The 16,065-nt window shown below is 39.6% G+C and overlaps 1 protein-coding gene across 22 annotated transcripts in view; it reads right to left on the bottom strand.

Moving 5' to 3' along the window:
* MAGI1 (membrane associated guanylate kinase, WW and PDZ domain containing 1) overlaps positions 1–16,065 on the bottom strand; it is a 680,038-nt gene that overhangs the window by 132,478 nt on the left and 531,495 nt on the right. For all 22 annotated transcript variants that reach the window (XM_039477259.2, XM_074404507.1, XM_074404511.1 and 19 more), the window contains exon 3: positions 9,113–9,232. In XM_039477259.2, the coding sequence (XP_039333193.1) occupies positions 9,113–9,232 (120 nt within the window). The remainder of the gene's footprint in view (positions 1–9,112; positions 9,233–16,065) is intronic.

The following is a 16,065-nucleotide window of genomic DNA, read 5'->3' on the forward strand; positions in this document are numbered from 1 at the left end:
CTGGCCAGGACAAAGCCAAAGAAAATATTTTTCTGACACACATTTAAAAATTAATAGGCACTGCAAATCAATTTTTAGAGCTTTATAAAATATTTAAGGAGGATTGTAACCCTGGAATTTAAGCTAGGATGAATCAAATCTGTATGGCTTTCAACTTATACAAATTTACTATTCATTCATTCATTTCCTTACAGAAAACCTTTTTAATGCCAGGCATGGGAAATACAAAGTAAAAATTGGACTGAAACATGATCTTTGCAATCATACTACATGGTATACCTCAGTTTTGTCAAGCTTCAATGTGTAAACAATTAAATTACATTAAGTTATGGTCAGGGTGGGCCTGAGATCCATGGATCACTGTTTGTGTAGCAAAGCCATTTTGGACAGAGAAAATCATTCCTCTTTTGCAGACGATAAACATAGAGGCCCAAAGTCACAGAAACACCTACCACAGAGTTACATGGCTGGTCCAGGGTAGATGTGGGTAAGAATTGGGGGTACTTGTCTACCTTCTTCCCACAAGACAAGCTTTTGAAAATAAGCCTGGGACCAGGATGGTAGTGACCACCCATGGCTGGGAATCTAAAGCATGAATTTTCAACATGGGCAATATCACTCCCAAGGGGGCAAAAATTGTTAGCTTTTTTGGGGGGTAGGCAAACAAAAACGTTACTCTGTGTATGTACAGTGCAAATACGTATAGAGTACATGATCACATGGACATCCAGCGTATCTGATTTTGTTCTGGCTTCAAGGCCCTGGGTGGTCTGCCCCCGGCCCACTTTCCAGGCACTTGTCCTGGTTGCCTTCACTTGTTCTTTTTGCTCGGAACTCACTGGTCGCCTTTCAGATCACAGCATAGAAACTGTGCCCCCTTCCCTGTCTCATATCTCTTGCACCCACTCCTCCCTGTGCTCCTCCTTATTGCCTGCTCATCCTCAGCGACAGTATCTCTGACCCCACAGACTAGATCAAAGCTGCCCTTATCAGTTCTTATATGTTCGCAAGGAAACACATACCTCCTCCTCCTAATGCCCTTTATTGTATATAGCAGATGGTTTAATTAATCAGTACCTGTTTTCACCTCTAGACTATAAGCTCCAAGAGGCCAGGGGCCACATCTGATTTTGTATACCACTGTGTTCTCAGGGCTGACACAGTGCCAGGCACGTACCATTACCTGGTAATTCACTGCAGAATGAGTAAATGACTGAGTGCAAATAGCACACATGAATTCCATCCTGGGGTCCTCCTAAAAACCTGTATTGTGGATCCAGTTTTTAACAGCATGACTCACGACACTTTCCAGTCCATCAATTATATCTGAATTACCAAGACCTGCATCACTTCACTTTGCTACTTGCTTGCTCAGCGCATGACAGTTCCTTCATAAAACTGCAATACTTTCTCTTTTATCTTCCTTTTCCTACCTGCTCCACCCTACAAAAATAGGATGTGCATGCACAGATGGACAATAAACCACTGTCCTATAATGAGCAGTTTGTCCTTGCCAGTGCCATTTGGCTTCTAATACAAGACCAAAGACGACAACGTAAGAGTTTTATGACCCTGAGTGAGATAAGGGACCTCTCTGTCTTCAGCCTCAGTTTACACAATATAAAGGTAAAAATCATAGCTACCTAATAGAGTTTTTTCAAGATTAAATTAGATAATGTGTACAAAGCACCAAGCACTGTGCTTGGCACAATGTTAGCATATAATAAACTCTAGCAGTCTCCAATCAGGCCTGACGTTGTGGATAAATAGCAGGGTTAATGTGCAGAAGAGTATATTATCAAAATACATATTCAAAAAGCAACATTTTTTAAAGTTACCTTTATTGTACATCTATTAAGTGTCACTACCCATATATTCACTTACTCTCATCTTTATAAACAATCTTACAGAAAAAAAAGGCATCAATATTACCATTTTCACATAAAGAAACTGATATTCACACAAGTCAAAAATGATTACTGGCATTTAAACACAAATTAGTCTGTCTCGGACAACTATGCTTATTAACTCCAGGAATCTTTGGGGATCTTTATGCAGGGAATTAAAGAAAACTTCTCCAGCCTCCCCGTCTCCATAAGCAGATGAACAGCCAATTATAGCACAGATTTCATTTGGTCACTTTCATTATCAACAGAGAACATTCCATGGCAGAGTTTGCCAACAGACCTCATCACAACAGACTGCTTCCAGGGCCTGCCAAAGAACAGGACTCCAGACAGTCTCGTTTTCTTTAACCAGAAACAAGAACTCTCTTCACCCCCGTTTTAGCTCTGCGTCCCCAAAAATTATACCACTGGCAGCTGCCTTTTTGCAGACCTTCTAGGAAGCAAAACAATAACATTATTGAATGCTGATATCCTCTTCCTAATTAACATGCAGAAATATGCAACCCATAACTCCAATTTTAAATGTCACCCTGGTGCTGCACTTCTATGCTGAAGGAAAACCTCTGCAATGCTCAAAGTGTATAATCAGCCTCTTCTACCCAGAGGCATTTGTAAAACAGGCATGTCTGGACCCCCACCCTCCACTGAATAGTTCATCCCTTGTAAACTCTCTCCTAGAGAAGTCCCAAGGGCTGGCTGAGGCAGTGACTTGTCTAGCAGAGCAAAAATGTCAATAGAAAAAAAAAAGAAAAGCAAAGGAAAAAGGAGATGGTTCAGCTGATTTATTTTAAGCACCATATCAAATAAATTAGCTCGGTGCCACAATTAGGAAGTTGGGCCAAGCTGGAAAGATGTGCTTATTTTTGCCTTCTTTGCTTGCTTTCTTGCCAATTCTGTTCAGTGACAGAATGACGAGTTGGTTCAACTTCTAAAGCAGAGATCAATGACAAACTCTACTAATAACTCTATGCCTTGTGAGGAATGATAATCAGATTCCTTACATAGCCAGGAAGGGGCTCTACTCTGTTGGGAGTACATGCAATTCTCAGCGTTATAGCTGCTGGGGGATAGAAAGTTTCATAATGGAGACCCTACCCCCAAAATCTATCCCTATTCTAGTATTTTTTGTTTTCACAAATGGTAAAACTATCTATCCAGTTACAGAAGACAGAAACTAGGATTAATCTTAGGAGGATTATCACCATCTGTGTTTTCTACCTCCTTCTCACTATAACCAATATATTAGCAAAGTTAGCTTTTCACATAAATAACTCTAGATTCAGCTGACCGTTCACCACCACCATCACCAATGTGGTCCAAAACTAGTTCCAACTGGGGTTGCCAGATGAAATGCAGGACAGGGTGTTCTGTGTTTTTATTTGCTAAATCTAGCAACCTAACTCCAGCTCACCTGTCAGATCTCACTTCAATTACTACTTCTACAGGGGTACCTTTGTTCAATTCCACAGACATCCACTCTCCCCATCTTATGGTCTCCTTTAAAGACTTTCACACACTAATATTTGGATATTTGTTTGATTAAATAGTGTGTCTTGTTTACTAGACAGTTAAGACCCATGAAGACAGTGACCACAGCCATATCTGCTTTTGTTCAGCATTTTCTCTTTAATGAATAAATGAGTGAATGCATAAACTAGTAACTGAGGCTACAAAAGAAGCATTAGTTTTCAGGCAAAAGGAAAATAACAGCATCCAAGTCCTGCAACCTTTGGCCAGGCTATATCCCTGATTCCTTGTAGTATCTTAAACCAGACTCTCTCTGGGTCTCAGTTCTATCATCTGAAAAAACTAACTTTACTGCATTTCCAGCTGTAAAGTGATACAACCCTACCAATCTAAATCAAGCAAAGATTGGGCCTGAAAGAGAATTCTGAATGTTACCGGGCCTTGAGGCTTCATGGGTTCACTCTACTTGTCTGCCATCTCGCCTGTCATAAAATGTCCCCACAGAAGCAGCTCACCACTCCTGTGCAGTAACATCCTCTTTGACAGGACTCAAAATGAGGATTCATTTTTAAAGGAGCTTAACTCTTAAGACATGCTTTGCTTTGTGAGGTCAGCTGGTGAAGACAGAGACGATCTTGTTGAGCAGGTCCCTGCTCTTCCTTTCAGAAGCTTTTACTCTATAAGCAGAGCCACCAGCCATGTATGGCTACTTAAATTTAAATGAGTTTATAATGAATTAAAATTAAGTTAAAACTCAGTTTCTCAATCAAAAGAGCCACAGGTGGCTACTGGCTGCTGTACCGGATAGTCCAGAATACTGAACATTCCCAGGACAGAAGGAAGTTCTTATAGAATAGCAGTGGTTCTAAGGGAAGCAGGGTGTGGTTGCTTCCCCTCCCTTTCTAGAAACCATCCTTCTAACCCTCTCTTGGTTCATCATCACACTGCTCTCTCTGGATTCAGGCCCCCTGGCCCATAGTGACTAATAAACTAAAAAACCATCTCCCAGCCTCTTACCTGGCCTAACATAGTCTTCCCATAGCTCCCATAGCTTCGCCTCCTCCAGGGAGTCTGCCAACACTAGATGAAATGGTGCACCCTTCCTATAAGTTTCAGAGCACTGTGTAGTTTTTCTCAGAACACTCATCACTTTTCTTTTTGGTTGTTTTTTTTTTGAGACAGGGTCTCACTCTGTTACCCAGGCTGGAGTGCAATGGCACAACCTCAGCTCACTATAACATCTGCCTCCTGCATTCAAGTGATTCTCCCACATCAGCCTACCAAGTAGCTGGGACTATAGGTGTGAACCACTATGCCCAGGTAAGATTTGTTTTTTTTGGTTTTTTTGTTTTTTTTTTTTGGTAGAAATGGGGTTTCACCATGTTGACCAGGCTGGTCTCGAATTCCTGACCTAAAATGATCTGCCCGTCTTGGCCTCCCAAACTGCTGTGATTACAGGCATGAGCCACTGTACCTGGCCCACTCATGACTGTTCTTAAAACTGTTTACATTCATTCATTCATTCATTCATTCATTCATTCATTCATTCATATATTACACAAAGTCTCACACCTGCTGCCCAGGCTAGAGTGCAGTGGTATGATCTTGGCTCACTGCAGCCTTGAACTTCCCAGGATCAGGCAATTCTCCCACCTCAGCGTCCAGAGTCAGCTGGGACCACAGTTACATGCCACCATGCCTGGTTCACTTTCGTATTTTTTGTAGAGATGGAGTTTTGCCATGTTGCCTAGGCCGGTCTTGAGCTCCAGAGCTTAAGCAGTCCTCCCACCTCAGCATCCCAAAATGCTGGTATTACAGGTGCCAGCCACCATACCCAACAAAATTGTTTACGTTTAATTTGCCTCACAAGACTAAGCAGGGGAAGAGTGTAGACTCTGGGGCCCAGGGGCCTGAATTTGAATCCCAGCTCTATCTTTGATTTACCATGTGAATTCAGAAAAGATCATTGACATTTCTGGGCCTCAAACTCCTCTTCTGTGAAATGGGTCATAAGTAGGACCCACCTCATAGGCTTGTTAGGAAGATTAAATGAATGTGCATACAATGCTCTTTGAAGAGCACCTGCTATGTGCTACACAAGCATCAGCAAAAATAATTAACTAAAAAAAGTAAGTATCTTCAAAGTCGGGGCAGTTTTGGTCTATTGCCCTGTACATCATATCCCTTGCCTCATGACAAAGTCTGACCTGAAATAAATGCTCAATAAATACTTGTTGAAATGGACTATATATGCATTTAAAGACTTGCTTTAAAGCTGTGCCACCAGAAACTTACCCTATCGTTATGCTCATAAATGTGTAACGAGACACTTGAAGCACTGTTTATAACACTACCACCAAAAACAGAAGGGAGAGGTGAGGCAGGGACATTTAAAATGTCCATCTGCAGGGGGCTAGTTAAGTTTTATACACACACACACACACACACACACACACACACATTCATTCACTGGGATACTACGCAGTATTTATAAAGAATGAGGAAAAACTGTATGCGATAATGTGGAAAGATCTCCAAGGTATGTTAAGGGCAAAGGGCAAGAATAGAGTGAAATAAACAAGATATACATATATGCTGTGTGTAAGTTTTCTAAATATTTGCACTAGCATTTTTAATAATGGTTACTCATATGGAAGAGGGAAAACAACTTGGACTTAGATAGTTTTAAGTCTTTTACTATAGGAACTATTCCATCATGTACACTTACTACTTTTACCTAAACATTTATATGTGTCTTGCTTTAAAGGGTGCTTTGGGTTGTGGTGGTAGATTTTTCCTCTCTGGAACCAGTAGAGATCTGGAGAAAGCAATTTCAGGAGGGCAAAACAGTAAATAAAGACATTTTACTGGCAAATCTGCTGGTTTACTGACTAGTAGAGGGGAAGGGATCCATCATGGGAGTAATTTTAAACTAGGTGTGTGGAAATATGAGAGCTAATGCTGATGGAGAACTTACATGTGTCAGACAGTCTGCTAAGCCCTTTCCAATTATTGTCTCATTTAGCCCTACCTCTGAGGAAGCACTATTATTATCCTCATTTTACCAACGGGAAAATGGAGACATGGAGCATTAAGTAACTTGCTGGAGGGCACACAGCTCAATAGCAAAGGGGCTGAGAATCAAATTCAGGCAGTGTGACAGCAGGCCTTGCAGGCTTGTTAGTGTCCACCAACAGACAGCAGCCACCAACAAGGGACTTGTCCAGAGGAAGCAAAGACAGAGGAAGTTCTCTCAATGTCTCTTAAGCCCCACTCCTATGAGGGTATACGGCATTTAATAAAAATCCATTTGGCTCTCAGCTTATAAGAGTCAACATAGTATATTCCGGCCAGTTCCAAAAAATTATGAACCACCTCATATGGTAGGGAAATTTCACTGCTAATAGGCCACAGGCTGAATAACACTGTACAATCAAATGGGTTAGAATTAGAAAAGATTAATCCTGTGCATAAGAAAATTCCAATTCTAAAATAACTATGCAACACTCACAAAGAGAGTGTTTCATTTTCTATAAAACAATCAGACATTTTCTGAAAAACATTCTCCTATTGCTACACACCAGGAAGTTAGCTTCAGGCACTAATGAGTTATTTTCCTTAACTTTTTAGTCACATCTCAGATACTCTTGAGGTTTTCAGGAAAGAGTGTAGGACCTGAGAGTGACACTGAGCTGGGTTTGGTTCCTGTTCTAGCATTCTAGAACTGGCTGTGCAACTCTGAAAAAGTTATTTAATGCCACTTGGCTTCAGTCACTCCATCTAAAAATTCAGTGAAGATAATAGCCGCGTCTGTTGCAATGATAAAATTAAATGAGAAAAAGAACTGGCTCCACCTATATATCATTTGTTCCATTAACACTGAATAAAGAGAGTTTACTTTCCTTCTTCCAAGTTGGAGTCTAAATCACAAGTTTTTCCTGTCTGACCCAATTCTCTTTTGCTTTGTACATCCACTTTCACCCCAGCCACTCCAAAAATGCAAATGTGTTGTGTACTTGATGACTCAAGCCCCCCAGATGGGCATAACTGATTTCAGATGAGGATAATTCTCTCTCTGCTAAGCAAAGAGGAATCACGCACGCTCTATTCATGGCCATTGAAGTTTTAGCTCAATTCACATGCACAACATGTGAGGATAGCATGCTGATAACATGTTAAAGAAGCTCCTTGTAACTTCCCTCAGCCCCCTTCCTTCCCTCTATACCCTCCTAGACCTCGATTATTCTCAGACCCCTGCCCAGCCCACCAGTTACTCTGTCACATCCCAACATACGGTTTCAGGAAACTAAGCCAACTGATAATCAGCAATACTAAAAAGAAAAAAAAAATTTCTGACATCACGAGCTGGAATTTGAATAATATACACTGTCCGCTGTATATTTACATTTGGAAATGTGCAGTATGTACAAAGACAATGTTCCTTCCCTTATTCTCCAAAGAATATCAACCCAGCAACAGCATCTCTAAGATTCATGATCATGATGTGACTGTTACTCACTGTAACAGGAGCAATTATCACATTAAAGCTATAATGTCCTTAATAAGATAATAATCTACTTTGTATTTACCCTTCATGTTTAAGTCTAATCTTTAAAATGCCCCCTGAATGCCTAATAAATCCAAATTTTAAAGAGTTTGTAAAGAGATACACATAATAACTTGACTACGTTAATAATCCTTCCTAGTTAACAGCATCATTACACTACTTCTGTCTCAAATAATAACACTCCAAAAAGTAATCAAGCTATAATACTGTTTTCAGAAAAACGTAACTTTTTTTCCACCACATTCGGCTCTGACCTAGCAATGGGATCTGAACCTATGGATATGTTTGCATCTATGTGAAATGATACATCCATGTCATTCAACTCAGGAGTGTTTAGAAACATGAAACATTGAAACTGACTCAAATATTTGTTCAGAGGGAAGTGGTTAAATAAATTATGGTATGCCCATACAAAGGAATTATAATTTTTATAATTCTATTTTAAAAAGAAGAAAACCAGAAGTACTTTATTACTGAATTGCAATGGCCTATTAAGACATACTGTTAAACAAAAAAAGCAAGGTACCAAATAGCATGTACTGTATACTACCTTTTGGGGAAAACAGGGAAGAAATGGGAATATCCATACAACATGCATGTGCACATATATATACACATGTGCTCATGCATGTCTGTATTGACATAAACTTCAGAAGAGTAATCAGATTGTTTATAATAGTGAATCCTAGATTAGGCAGGTGGGAGATAGGTATATGAAGATTACTTAACTAAATATTTTTAAAATAGTTTCCTTTATGAATCACATAAGTATTTTCTACGAAAAATACATTAGAAACCAATCAGTAGGAAAGTAATATTTTATTTCTTCAAGATTAAAACAAACTACTTATAGGGTCACGTTTTGTGATTAATCATGATACTTCCTTCTCTTCTTTCTAATACCATGCATGTCCATATTAAAAAACAAAACTGACCCATGCACTTGAATAGATAAAAAAGAAAACTCCTAGAGAAAAACAAAAACTATTTTTAAAGAGCTCCACAAAGTCTTATTTCACAGACTTGATCATTACTCGCCATATTAAGGTGAACTGCAATCTCCTGTTATTTGTTTAGACCTCCAGAATCCACAACATATTTTTGCCTGGATGGCTCTGGTTTTGAAGTACCCAAGAGAGAAGCTTTTTATGCTGCTGTACAAGTAACTTACCTTCATAGGTGCCGACTTCCAGAAGAGTCCCACTCTGCTCGAGGTCCAAGAACTCCTTCACAGTCAGAAAGTTGTAGTCCACGCCAGGCACTTCTCCTTCTCTGGGAGATCGGGTTGTGCCTGTAACAGAAAATACAGAGGTACAACAAGCCATCAGTCAACTAAAACAGGAAGTTCCACATCCAGGTGTAATTAAAATAACCTGTTCAGTAAGCTGGCATACCCAAGGCTCTGCTGCCTCATCCGTCCAGACAGGGACACAGTAAATGCAACTTCTTTCTAACACAACACAACAGCATCCTCACTTCCACCCTCTAGTGCCTGGGACCCACAAATGGAGAGAAGGAAAATCAAATACAGCTGGGTAATCTAGAGAGAGTTTTATAATTTTGACAATACACTGAATAAAAAAGGTGAACTAGATTTTATGTAGACAACATTCACAGTCAACAGCTTTTAGGACTCCAGTTAAATACTAAAAACGTATCCACCTTAAGCTCAGAGCCTAAGGGGTTTGTGTTTTTATCACAGGCCTCAAAATTCTTGTGTTCCTCAATACAACCAGGAAGTTTCAATGTAATAAGCCCTTTAAAGAAAATAATACCTGCTGCATAAACACATCACTAGAGAAATCTGATTACCCAAGATCTGTGGTTGGACATCTCCCAGGGATTAAAATGATGCTGCTCCTCATGTAATTAATACATTTGGCAAAAAGAGGCCATCCATGAATTCTGACTAGAGAGAAAGGACACAGCATTTGCTAGAAAATTCTCCCCCTGAATCAATCTGGTCATCTTCTCAATGGCTGACAAATGTAACACTTCCTTTTACAAAATAATAGAGAGCACCCAGAGTACAAAAGTTACCCAGTTCAGGTGCTGGGCTATAGATCTATCATTTCAGCCCAATCTCAGTCAACAGAGTGAAAGCAATGAGCAGAATGTGGTTTACACATAAGTCAAAAAGGAAAATAAATCAAGCAGCAATTATGTACCGTGTACTAGGAGCATATGTTAAATCTTATGGGGCCGAATAAAAAAAAAAAAAAGAGCAAAAAATGTGATTTCTGCTGTTGCATTCAACAGAGCTCATTTTGCAAGGCATTATGACCTGTGGTGGTGATTTAATGTCAATGTTTTCCCGTATAACAAGAAAGGATATTTCCCTATGTCTATTATCTCTTCGTTGAAATGTAATGCAATTAAATAACCAACTACATGTGCCTAGTGGCTCTAAACTTCCTAGCATTGTTCAGTCTCTGATCATTCACCCATGTGAATGACTGTATCCACACCTACACTGGATATTCATAACTTTCATAAGCGAAAAACGTTCAACACTTGGTGCATACTTTACTTAGGCAAAATGTATTTTGTAGTGCATGTAATTTTTCTATCTGAAATCTGAGTGTTTTAAACAGCTGTAGGTTGGGCACAGAATGGTTATATTAAAGATGTTTGCTTCTCATGATCAGCATGCTAGAACCTTCTGGTTAAAAAATTCTACTCTTACACCGTTTCCTAATTTGTTCCCACTTCTGCCTCCCCTGGCAGGTGATGACAAATCCCTTGAGGTAGTTCACAGTCTTTAAATTTACATCTCAAGTGTCAGGCACAGGAAACATAGGGACTATTTCCTATGTTTCATATACTGTTAAAGAACAGTGGTCTGGGCAGGGCACGGTGGCTCATGCCTGTAATCCCAGCATTCTGGGAGGCCAAGGCGAGTGTATCACCTGAGGTTGAGAGTTAGAGACCACTCTGATCAACATGGAGAAACCTCATCTCTACTGAAAAATACACAAAATTAGCCAGGCGTGGTGGTGCATGCCTGTAATCCCAGCTACTCTGGAGGCAGAGGCAGAAGAATTGCTTGAACCTGGGAGGTGGAACTTGCGGTGGAGGCTGCAGTGAGCTGAGATCACAGCCTCGGCAACAAGAGCACAAAAGCAAAACTCCATCTCGAAAAAAAAAAAAAAAGAAAAAGAAAAAGAAAAGAAAAGAACAGTTGTCTAGACTGGAGTGGGAATGCTGGATTGATGGTCTGCCTCTCCAACTGGTGGTCTTAGAGAAGTTCCTTAATGTCTACTATTTCTCAGTGTCCTTGTTTGCAAAACAGGGATAATAGCACCTAATCCGTAAGTTTGCTATGTATATTGAATGAGATAATCCTTTTTGAGGGCTTTCCTCAATAATTTTTAGTAGACATTATAGTTTATGTTTTTGTTAGAATGAATTGATAGAATCTTACGTTTCAAATCCCATTACAATAATCTGTTATCATACACCTATATAAATACATATCTGTGTAAGTATACATGTGTGAATTCATGGCATTATATAATGTATTTATTCAATAAATATTTACTGAGGTCCCAACACATGCCAGGCACTAGTTCAGGCACCGAGGAAACACTGGTGAACTAGACAAAGCTCATGCCTGATGAACTTATATGTTACTGTGAGACACAGGAAACAAATATGCATATAAATAACTATAGCATAAAATCTCGGGTGGAAATCTGTCTTCTATAAACTGAAGGATTAGAAAGTATCTCAGAGTAGCATAGGTTAAAGGTTTAGACAGTGTTTTGGAGAGAAGAAGCAAGGGAGAAGCAAGGAAGCTATTTCAGCTAGTTGATTCAGAAGGGCCTGACTAATGCAAAGGTGATGGGGAATGCATCCAGGCAGGGAGAAGGGCAAAGGCTTTGATACAGGTGTGATCTGTTGTATCCCAGGAAGGGCAGAAAGGCCAGCATGATGATGGTAGACTGATTAAAAAACAGCTGGAAATGAAAGCAAGGGGCCAGATTACGTAGGCCACAGAAAACACTTCATATTTTATTCTAAGGATAATGGAATGTTATCCTTAGATTAGTTTTGAGTGAGGGAGTGCCTTGATTTGGTTTTTCTTTTATTTTCCTTTTTAGAGATAGAGTCTCGCTCTATCGCTTGCCATGCAGTGCAGTGGAGGAATCACAGTTCATGATCCCCTTGAACTCCTGGGCTCAAGAGATCTTCTCACCTCAGCCTTCTGAGTAGCTAGGAGTATAGGCACATGTCACCACACTCAGCTAATTAATTTTTTTCTGTGTACAGGTGGGAGGTCTCACTATATTGCTCAAGCTGATCTCCAACTCCTGGTCTCAAGCAGTCCTCCTACCTTGGTCTCCATATTACTGAGATTACAGGCATGAGCCACCACACTCAGCTTGAGTTTCCTTTTTAAAGCTCTTTGACTTCAAGGAGAACACATTATGGGCAGAGTAGGGCAGAAGGTAGGCAAGAATAGAAGCAGGGGGACTAGTTAGGTGGTTACTGTAGTGTCCAGATGAATGGTAATCAGGATATGGACTAGAATATTAAGACAGAAGTGATAAGAAGCAGTGAGATTTCTATTACAAACATGAGTATTTTAAAGAGCTACAGTAGAGTCCACAGAATAGACATATTAAAAGTAAAACCCATCATCTAGGTATTCAGCCTCACATGTATTAGCTATTTATCCTGGTGCTCTCCATGCCACCCACTGATGCAATACACATGTAACCTGGCACTTAAAATTAATTTTTTTAAAAAGTATGTCAGCTCATCACACCATGCTAGATCTATATTTTGAAGACAGAACTAACAGAACTTGCTGATGGACTGGATGTTGTATGTAAGAAAGACACAATAATAAAGACAGAAATACCTATTTTATGACCTGGGCAAACAGGCTGTGCCATTTGCAGAGACTGAGAAGGCTGAGGGAAATGGTTTTGAGAAAATGGAAAATAAAAAGTTCACTTCTGGACATGTTAGGTTTGAAATGCCTAACAGATACCAGGTGCAAAGAGCTGGAGCACAGCTGACGTTAAAAGTCTGAAGGTCAGAGTAGAGGGTAAAATGTAAACATAATAAGAGTGACCAGTTGATTAGTAAACCAATGGCATCTGAAGTAAAGAGACAGAAAGATAAAATCTAGAGAGAGAGTTTAGAAAAAAAAAAGGGCAAAAAGTTTAGATTGAACACTAAAAACTTTTAACTTTTAGAAGTCGGGAATAAGAGAAAGATCCTCAAAGGAGACTAAGAAGCAGTAGCCAGCAAGATAGGAGCAAAGGAGGAGGGTGTGATGTCTTGGAGCCAAGTGAAAAAGCTGTTCAGCCAGCTACTTGTAAAACACAAACAGTCTACATCACACTGGGAATTCCAGTGCAGTGCAAGAATAGAATCTCTTTGAAACTGGCTGTGAAAGGATCTGTCCTAAATATGTTCTATATGGCAACTCTCATATTCAGCCTCCATACCAAAGTTCCATTAACTTAACCTATCTAAAAAAAAATGAGGACAAAATAAAACAAAACAAAAAATGTGTTGAGTTTTGCAGTCTTGCTAAACCAGACAGCGTTGTTTTTTTTTTCTCCTTCTGCAGCCATCTTTGCCATTCTTTCAATGATGTTTTCAGATCCAATTTGTGAGGTTTACCTTAAAGACAACAAACACCCTGGGGTCTTAATTTCTTGAGAGGATTCAAAATAATCAAGAATGTCAAAAATGCTACATTTCAGAGGAAACACGAAACTAGCAGATCCCATTTTTCCATGTGTAAATAAATATGCTTAGGATGCCTTAGAGCAGCAGGGGAAGGGAATGGGTGGGCGGGCAAGTCTCCGCCCATAAAACTCTCAGGGTTTATTACCCAGACAAAACCTTTCCATGCTCAGGCTAGCAGGAGGTTTCCCAACTATCCTTTGAGCAGCCTGCCCTGGGTCTAGGCCAACCTGACCAGGCTCCATTCAGTGATGTTGCGGAGAAAAGGACCCAGGGAGGGGACCCCGCCTTCTCTTTTCTTGTAGCAGAATGACAGACTGCTGGCTGGACACACGCCTGGCAGATGGCATTTCAAAGGGTTTTCAGGAGCCATCTGGGTTGGGTACAATTATTACAAACCATGCTTCTAATAAAGCCAGAAGGGTTACTTCCTGACAGAAGACGAGTAAAACAAATTCTACCATGTTTCTCAGGGACAGCATATTAATTTAAAAAAAAAAAAAAGCCACCAGGCTGACAAACTGGGATTTTCCTTAGCCTACAATACTGCCTTCTGTTTGTCTAGCTAGAAATTGGGCCAACAATATCTTGCAGTTATTAGCCTTAAGCTAATAAACACAGTGACCCATCCCCCCATATATATATATATATATATATATATATATATATATATATATATATATCAAACACTGGGAAAATAATAATAGCTTTCATTTCTCAGATGTTCACTTATGTCTCAATCAAGGTGTCAGGCACTTAATCAATGGTATTAAGCACTTATTCAATATTCTTGTATTTAATCATCACAAGAAACACAGAAGTAAGTATTATTATTACCCTCATTTTATTGATGAGGAAGCTCAAACTCAGAGAAGTAAAGTAACCTGCCCAAGGTCACATAACAAGTTGGGGAGAGCCATGATCTGTCTGAATGCAATCTGATGGCAGCATTCCTGATCCTTAACCATCGTTGTCCAATGAAACCTGTACTGATGGAAATTCCTTATCTGTGCTGTCTAGCATGGTACCCTCTAGCCACATGCAGCTATTAAAAAGTGGCCAGTAGGCTGGTCCGAGTGCAGTGGTGTTTACAACTAATTGATCACAACCAGTTACAGATTTCTTAGTTCCTTCTCCACTCCCACTGCTTCACTTGACTAGCCTTAAAAAAAAAAAAAAGTGGCCAGTGTGACTGACAAACTGAATATGAACTTTTATTTTATCTTATTAACTTTAAGAAGCCACATGTGGCTAGTGGCTACTGGACTGGTCTGTACAGTTCTAAACCATGAGAATATCTAAGTTGCCTACATTACAACCACATCCAGTACCATGTCCCAAACAACTTCAAGCACTCAGAATAAGAACAAGAAACATACTTATCCGAAACAGTATGACATCTCAAACAGATATAAGAAAATCTCTCTTAAAAAAAAAAAAGAAAGAAAGACACCCTTATATGCTTTGAAAGACTATATAGTCAACTCCATGATTCGCCCTAAAAATTCTATTTGATTCCTGTTGGTTGTGGTCTCTTGAAAAAAAAAAAATTCTTATTTATAAGAGCATGATTTGTAGCAAACAAAACAAGGCCAAGCAAAAGTAGCTCTCCAATACTGAAAAAATGAGTGTCCAAGAATATGGAAATGATTGACTGAGATATGATGGATCAACTCTTGGGGAAATGTTTTAGCTGTGCAATGGTAAATGGTAAATAATGGTTAAATTGGCCAGGCATGGTGGCTCATGCCTGTAATCCCAGCACTTTGGGAGGCTGAGGCGGGCAGATCACAAGGTCAGGACATCGAGACCATCCTGACTAACACAGTGGAACCCTGTCTCTACTAAATATACAAAAAATTAGCCAGGCAAGGTAGGATATGCCTATAGTCCCAGCTACTCAGGAGGCTGAGGCAGGAGAATTGCTTGAATCCAGGAGGCAGAGGTTGCAGTGAACCAAGATTGCGCTACTGCACTCCAGCCTGGGCAACAGAGCAAGACTCTGCCTCAAAAAAAAAAAAAAAAAAAGGTTAAATCTAATGTGGTTACCCGAAGGAATGCCTTTGATGTGCATTGAAGTGGTAAAAACAAGTTACAGAATAAGATGTAAACTATCACTGAATTGCATTGAAAAACAGAAGATGGCATGTTTTACAAGTTTATGAGTTTTATGAGGTCACAGAGCTAAATGGGTATAATAATGCTATACCCTTAACAGTGGTAACCTCAGGAGGATAGCTTCAGAAATGAGAAGACACGAAATGATTGTTTCCTTCTTTAAACATCTCTCATGCTCTAAATGGTATCAATAGGCAGGTAGTTGTTTTGGCATTTTATAAATGGAATGAAATCATTATTTAAGAAACATTTTAAGACCTGACTCTTGGGTATTTTATTCAAGTATCTTCAGTATTAACT

The sequence above is a fragment of the Saimiri boliviensis genome, chromosome 8 (genome assembly GCF_048565385.1).
Source record: "Saimiri boliviensis isolate mSaiBol1 chromosome 8, mSaiBol1.pri, whole genome shotgun sequence".
Classification (NCBI taxonomy): Eukaryota; Metazoa; Chordata; class Mammalia; order Primates; family Cebidae; genus Saimiri; species Saimiri boliviensis.